The sequence below is a fragment of the Equus caballus genome, chromosome 19 (assembly GCF_041296265.1).
Source record: "Equus caballus isolate H_3958 breed thoroughbred chromosome 19, TB-T2T, whole genome shotgun sequence".
NCBI classification, from domain to species: domain Eukaryota; kingdom Metazoa; phylum Chordata; class Mammalia; order Perissodactyla; family Equidae; genus Equus; species Equus caballus.
Window position 1 is genome coordinate 66,729,423 of NC_091702.1, and position 7,859 is coordinate 66,737,281.

The window sequence follows — 7,859 nt, forward strand, 5'->3', positions numbered from 1 at the left end:
ATCTAAGTTCTGTTTATGAATCATTACCCAGCAGCTATGTTTAGGAAGGAAGAGCATCAAAGGGATGTGGGAGCTAAGTAACTAGAGTTTTACAAATCACGGAGCTGGGTAGCTTTGAGGGAGGGCCTGAGTGGGATCAGTTGGAAAGTGTATAGAATTTCAGTGTTGAGATAGGAAGGGCAGGGGTGGACATGAAGACAGGTCACTCGTTATACTTAGAATTTGGAGTGAGATGAAAGATAACACTGAAGGAATATAAGGACACAAAATGTCCAAACTCTTGCTCATTTTCATGTCCTTCACAGCCACCCACTAGGCCTTATGACATCATATCACCTTAACATTATTGGAAGTTCAGTAATATGTATTTGAAGACCTCATGTCAACAACATATTCTAAAAAACTTTATGTATTACTGATTTGTTTATCTCACTACCTTAACTTTTTAAAAAAAATTCTTGGAAGATTGATCATTTCCTTCCTATTCTGCCACTTCTCTGTTTCTCTGTATGCCAATTAAATTCTTCAATCTCATCTCCTTCTGAATTAGTGAAGTATTTAAAACTATCCTACAACAAACAAACACAGCTGGAAAGGACCTTTTCAGGCATCATTGACAGTGAGAGGCAGCTATCTTTCTCATTACTCATCATGCACACTAGGCTAAGAGCATCCTCTTATAATTTAGACCAACCTTCACTGTCTTAACTCCCTTCTTATTTTTTCCATTTATCTTTATTTCTCTGTGTGACATGAGAGTTGAATCTTCAAGAAGTGAAAATCACCATGTCCAAATAAAGTGGAATGAAAGACTTTGGTGGCTAGTGGAATTCCTGAGATTACCTCTGTTCACCCAAAGGCAAACCTGCCTCCACTGTGGAGTTAAATGTGATATAAGTCTCCAGGCTGCTCAGCTGTATTATTATCAAAGACATCATACTTGAGTTCTGTTCACAGGAACTACAAAATTTTAGTGCTTAATAAATGCATTTAGAGAGACACATTGAAGAATATACAGACATGTACAGTGTTTTCTGCTTTAGTTAATTGAGTATGATATAAACACCTGATTAAAGTTCCTTGTGTGTTTTTGAATAAGATGTACAAATAATTTAATGAGTTTATTATGAACTAATACCTTAAGTCATTAAAATAATGGGACAATTATAATTTTAAAAAATTTGAACACTAATCAACAGATAGCAACATCTAATCTGCATAATTTTGTGACTGTCTTAATGAAAGGATAACAGTTATTAGTATGAGATCTAAACATTTCTCTTTAGCATTTTTGCCAGTGAATCTATGACTTTCCTATTTCTCAGGCTGTAGATAATTGGATTTAACAAAGGAATGATGACAGTGTAAAATAGAGAGTCCACCATATCTTGATCATCTCTCTGTGCAGATCCAGGGCGCACATACATGAAGAGAAGAGGGCCATAGTATAAAGAGACAGATAAGAGATGGGCTCCACAGGTGGAAAAGGCTTTCCTGATGCCTTGTACAGACTTCCTTTTTAAGATTGTAAAGAGAATAAGTGTATAAGAGAAAAGAACAGTCAGAATGGTGAACACTTGAATTGACCCAGAAAAAATAAATAGCATCAGAACATTAATAGAAGGGTCAGTGCAGGAGATCTTAAACAATGGCATGATGTCACAGTAAAAGTGATGTATTATGTTGTAATGACAGAAGGTTAATCTGAATAAAAACCCTACGTGAATTAAGGCATGAAGAAGGCCACCTACAAATGATGAGACTAACAGTTGTATGCATAGTCTATTGGTCATAATCACTGGATAAAGTAAAGGTTTACATATAGCCACACAGCGATCATATGCCATACTTGCCAAGAGAAAACATTCCGTGGTTGCACTGATTCCAAGGGAAAAAAATTGTATCATGCATTCAGAGAGAGATATCATCTTACTCTTGGCAAAGAAGTTGACCAGCATCTTGGGAGTCACTGTGGATGATATCCAAGCATCCACAAAAGCCAAACTCCCAAGGAATAAGTACATGGGGATGTGGAGTTGAGGGTCACTGCAGATGAGTGCAATCAGAATAAGGTTCCCCACAATAGTGATGAAATATATAAGCAAGAATACCAGGAACAGGGGGATGTGCCACTCTGGTTGATATAGAAGTCCTGTGAGAATAAACTCTGTCAGCAATGTTGCATTCTTAGTGTCCATATCCTTAATAGATGACCCCTGAAATGAAGTATAGTCAATATAAAAAGAAAATTCATTGAAGAATTATAAAAGAAAACTTGGTGAGAGTAAATGAAATAAAAGCATACACTAGGTTGAATGCCCTTAATTTTATTTACTCTTACTATGATACATGGAAACTATTTGGAGAAATTGTTATATTGGAAAAATCCAATTATTTCACTCAAAAATTATGTGCAGGAATGAACAGAGTTAGAAGAGGAGAAAGACATGCTGACTATGAACAAATTTGTGGGCAAAGTAGTGAATGAGGTAGAGAAATTCTGTGTGTAGGACATGGATGCAGTGTCAAAAGTAAAGACATTAGAAGAGCCTGGATTATAAAATGGGTGGAAAGCCATGTGAAAAATCTTGAATTTGTCATTCAAACATTAGGCAAACACTGAAAACTTTTAAGACAAGGAGTGGCATCATCAGCTATTTTACAAATTACATATTTCGTTGTGTAAACTAGGATGCAGGGAGGGGAAGCCAGTGTCAAGGCTACCATTAGGAAGCTGTTATTATTGTCCAGGGTTGGAAAATCAGATTACACATCAGAATTGTCTGGGGGAGGTTTTGTGCAAAATACAGATTCTGACGTATATCTGTAGAAAATGACTCAGGAGGTTAATAGTGGAAATTAATAATATACATTTATAAATAAATTCATTAAAATGCATGTAAAGTTTTAGTCCATGTGTGGTATCACATTGATAGTGATGAGGATGACAAAAAGATAGATAAAAATAAACCAGAATGTAGAATCACTAGGACTTGGTGACATTTTAAATGCAAAGGGGTGATCATGAAGGAGAGAAGAGTCATTTGGTGACTGGGTAGATGGTCATCAAAAATTGAGATTGAGGGGCTGGCCCCGTGGCCAAGTGGTTAAGTTCACACGCTCTGCTGCAGGCGGCCCAGTGTTTCGTTGCTTCGAATCCTGGGGGCAGACATGGCACTGCTCATCAAGCCACGTTGGGGTGGCGTCCCACGTGCCACAACTAGAAGGACCCACAACGAAGAATATACAACTATGTACTGGTGGGCTTTGGGGAGAAAAAGGAAAAAAATAAAAAAAAAATTGAGATTGAGAACTCAGGTGCATTGGCCAGTTTGTGGTGCGAGCATCTGCTGAATGTCCAGGTGAGATGTACTTAGTAGTATGAGGCTACAAGAGCTTAATAGAAATAATGAATTCTGGTCATTTGGGGTGGCTGAAAGCATAGTTATGCATTTCTGTCCATTGGAGAGGCAGCATATGGTAAAAGGAAGGAGGTCGTGGATAGAAACTTAAAGGAGTTGTATTAATGAGATTTCTAAATAGATATACAAATTTACTAGATGGATAACATCCGACCCTCTTTTAGTCTTGGTGGCAGGCAATAGCTGCCATCCATGCTAGAAGGCAAAAGTTCTAGAATATGACTCTCCTGTCCCCTTGCACCTAGAGTAGGGGACTTGATTTAGGATTAACCACTGAGATCCACCTACACTGGATTTGGAATAGGGGAGAGGGAACCAGGGGTCAAATGAAGACGAAGAGAATTTTGGTTGCAAAGGCAGCCAAGGGAGCAATAACAAGACCCTGGAAAATGCATCCTGCACCCACAACAGTGGCATCGTCAGTGTGAGCTGTGACATTCCAACTGCAGCAGCAATGACAGCAGCTCTTATTGAGCTAGAGCTGGGACATGATTTTGGCTGTTGAATGGCTGGCTTAGCTCTTTGTATTTCTGCCCATTTATCCAGTGGATTTCTCCACCTTCCCTAGCATTTCTATGTTATAACTAATCTCCATTCGATGAGCTCATTTCCTCCTGCAACCAAGAGATTCGACTCGCACAAAAGGAGCCAAAGAAGAGATAGAAAAGGATATGAGCAGAATGCTCAGAAAAGCAGGAGGGAATTAGAAAGCTGAGTGTTGTGGACTTAAAGAGAGGAAAACACTCAGGGACAATGTGAAGTACAGTGCTGAAAGTAAAATAAATGCTCTGGTAGGATAAAGAGTATACAGAGATCATTGAGTGTGGAAATGAGACTTTAGTGTGTTTAGTGAGAGCAGTTTCCATTTTGTGATGGAGTTGAGGTCAGAGAATAAGGAGATTTGAATGGGAAACAAGTGACAGTGCAGTAGGAAAATGAATAGAGTTCTCCAAGGTGTGGACAACAGTTGACACCTGTCCACTGCCCGTAGACAGATCTGGAATTTCTTCCTGTTTAACAACGTCATGAAAGTTTGCAAAAGAGAAAGGAAGGCATTGAGAAGTTAGGGGGGAAAGAAGTGGAATTGGAAATTTGGTGGGTCAAAAGAAAGCAAAAGGCGGGAGGAGAAGAAGGTAGGGAACAACAGGCAGAGATGGTCAGTGTAGGAAAGACAAGGCCAGGAAGAGGGAGAGAGGAAGGCACTGAAAGGCTGAGGAGGAGAAAGGGGGAGGCTCAGGGGGTGGGGTGAATGTTTGCCTTAACTCTTGTTTTTCTCTAAAAGTTGTCAACACTGGGAATCCTTTCTTTTTCTTTTAGCCAAAATTCCAAGTTTATTTTCCTACAGAATTTGTGTATGAAAGTGATTTTCATTTTAAATTTTACTTTAAAAACTTTGTGCTGTGCATAAGTATACTGGCACTGCCTGAAAGTTCTTTCCATATTTAATGGTTGCTTTATCTTTGTTTTTACTGTCATTAGAACTGTCTTTCTCTGCAAAACTTGATGGTTTTACTTGAGAGCACTTTCTTCTTCACCAGTTTTATTACAAGAATAAAACTGAGCCAAAGACTGAATCCTAATTTAGGCCATTAAAGAACTAACGCCAATAATTGTAGTTGTTAACCTATTTTTATTTGAAATGGGCTTCCTTCCATGAATCTCAAATCACTAAATAATCAAAACTTCTCAAATTCAATGTGTTGGTACTTATTAAGTCATAAAACTGGAAAAAGCATTGGAGGGACATTTTTTGCATTTTTCTTCCTCTCTATATACATTACATATATTTATATTATATATAAATTACTCAATTTTTTGTTAAAAGTGGGTGAAAGGTAGGAAGGTCAATATATTTAAGTGATTTAACTTAAAAGATTAATCACAGAATGTGTTTATTAAAAGAAATAAATAGTTTGAAAAGAATCCTCAGAAAGATTTCTTATGTGGCAAACATTATGACCTGAATCATTAAACCCACTTTTAAATTGTTTAATGTTATAGTTTACCCAAACTAGTCTTACGGAGACACTATAATTATCTTAACCAGATAACTAAATACCATTGAAGACTACAATTCAGTCTCAGAGCTATTTTGCTTATCTAGATTTTCCTCACAGTAATAAAACAGTACAGATTATTCACTGTTTGCTTTCTATTTTCAATTGGCTATTTTCACATATGTAAATCAAATAAAAATTATTATAAATTTAGCAGTATTTTTAACTTTCTATGAAAAATGTTAAATTTTATAGAAATCATTTTCTCTTACCAATACCTGTTAGAAACTGTGGAGATCCTTTCAATACACTAGTTGTGCAAGAGCAGAAAAATATACAAAAGCAGAGAAATGACAATAACATATGTAGCATTTCTTTCCACACTGATTCATTTGGAAGCTTCATTTCCCAAGCTCAGGAAAATATGGTTTATATTAATTTTTTTTTAACAGGAGTCATCCAATTATACAACTGTGTAACCTTTGTGCCAGAAAGGGAAGAAGTAAAGAACTAAAATTCCCCTGATAGCACCCAAGGATCCCCTTTAGGACAAAGCTAAGCTGTTCTTCTGGGCATCATGTATTTGGACAAGCGTGAGGAGTCCAGGTTGCCCCACAGGGCATTACAGACTCTGCAATCATAAACATCAAGCCGTTGTAGACAATGCTAGTTTTAACACTTGGAATTGCACTTTATGCCACTATTTTCCACCACAAATAACACTTCTGACATGTTTATGTAAACTCCAGTTTATTTATAAATTTTGATGCTCTGAATTCTTAGATTAGTATGGTCTTGTCTGAGCTAATCCTGCATGATTTTAATGAGGCCAGAGTTCTAGATTCCCTTCAGGAGCCAACCCCAAGAATGTTGTCCTCCTCACGCAAACCGCAGCTCACATCCAGCCCTGGGCATAACTCCCCACTTTAAGCTGAAATCTGATGAGAAATCTTAGGCAAAGGTCAAGGGAGGAGCAAAGGAAAAGCAGAGCAAAGGACCACAGTGAGAGGAGGCCCAGATCAGAGCTTCCCAAACTTTCATGCCTGTGAATCACCTGGAGATCTTTTCTTTTTTTCTTCTCCCCAAAGGCCCCCAGTGCATAGTTGTATATGTTCTAGTTATATGGCCTAGTTTGCTATGTAGGGTGCCGCCTCAGCATGGCTTGATGAGTGGCACTAGATCCTTGCCCAGGATCTGAACTGGCGAAACCCCGGGCCACCTATGCAGAGCACATGAATTTAACCACTTGGCCATGTGGCTGGCCCCTGGAGATCTTGTTAAAATGCAGATTCTCTTTCACAGGTCTGGGTGGGGCCTGAGGTTCTTCATTTCTAACAAGCTGATGCCTGTGGACACATGGTATCCACAGGGCCTTCTTCATTGGAGGACCTAGATTATCAGACAGCTAGATAACTGGAGAAGCCTGATGTAGTCAGTGGAGCTGGCATGCCAAGAGAGAAGCAGGAGGAACCAGATGGGGCCAGGGAGACCAGCCTGGGTGGGATCACATGGGGTCAAGATGCCAGGTCAGGGCCTTTGTTCTTTACTCCAAATTAGAGAGAAGCTGCTAAGGGATTTTGAACATGATGGTAATGTGTTCAGATTTGCCTTTAAGCATTAACAGAGAGGTTGACAACAAACATTCATTCAGAAAACTAATTACATTCATTATGTCAAAATAGTATAATATGAAAAGTGACATTTTTATTTGATATCTTAAGTGCAACAAAATGTTTATCATTCACTTGGGATGTCATTGGCAGGTAGGGGGAAAAGCAAAGGGCATAGATTTTGGTAGACTCATTAATCAATTATCTTGTGTTCCTAGAATTTTGCTAGTGAAAGCCAAAAAGAGGAAGAAAAAACAACATAGATAAAAGAGAAGTCACTGTGAAAACCTCAGCAGATGAGTGGAGTAAGTGGTGTGATGTGCAGAGGTAGCTTCAACATAACCTAAACTTGACTCTAATTTACTGCCCCATTCAATTCTGTGTCATTATCTCCTAACTCATTTGTTTCCCTTTCTATGAGTACAGAGGTCTGTATTGCTGCTTATAGCATGAGCAGTCTTTTCAATTTTAATCATTTTAATAGGTGGGTTGTGATATCTCATTTGCATTCCCCAATGATGAATTATATTGAGGATATTTTTGTGTCCCTGTTTGACATCTGTATATCTTGTTTAGTGAAGTGTCTTTACAAATCTTCTGTGTATTTTTTAAATTGAGTATATATTTCCTTATTATTGAGTTTTGAGAATTTTCCATATATCCTGGATACAAGGCTTTCATCAGATACATGATTTGCAAACATTTTCTCAATGATCTTGATCTTCTTTTCCTCTCACAAGATATCATACTCATCCATTATGCTGACTGGACCTAGTGAGCAACTACCACAGACTTATCAGTAGACATTTACATGCCAGAAGGTGAGAAAT

General features: G+C 38.1%; 1 protein-coding gene across 1 annotated transcript; it reads right to left on the bottom strand.

Moving 5' to 3' along the window:
• Positions 1 to 1,268: 1,268 nt before the first annotated feature.
• Positions 1,269 to 2,198, bottom strand: OR5H8 (olfactory receptor family 5 subfamily H member 8). Its single transcript, NM_001391609.1, has one exon. It carries the CDS (start codon positions 2,196 to 2,198, stop codon positions 1,269 to 1,271), a length of 930 nt encoding a protein of 309 aa, NP_001378538.1.
• Positions 2,199 to 7,859: the final 5,661 nt, after the last annotated feature.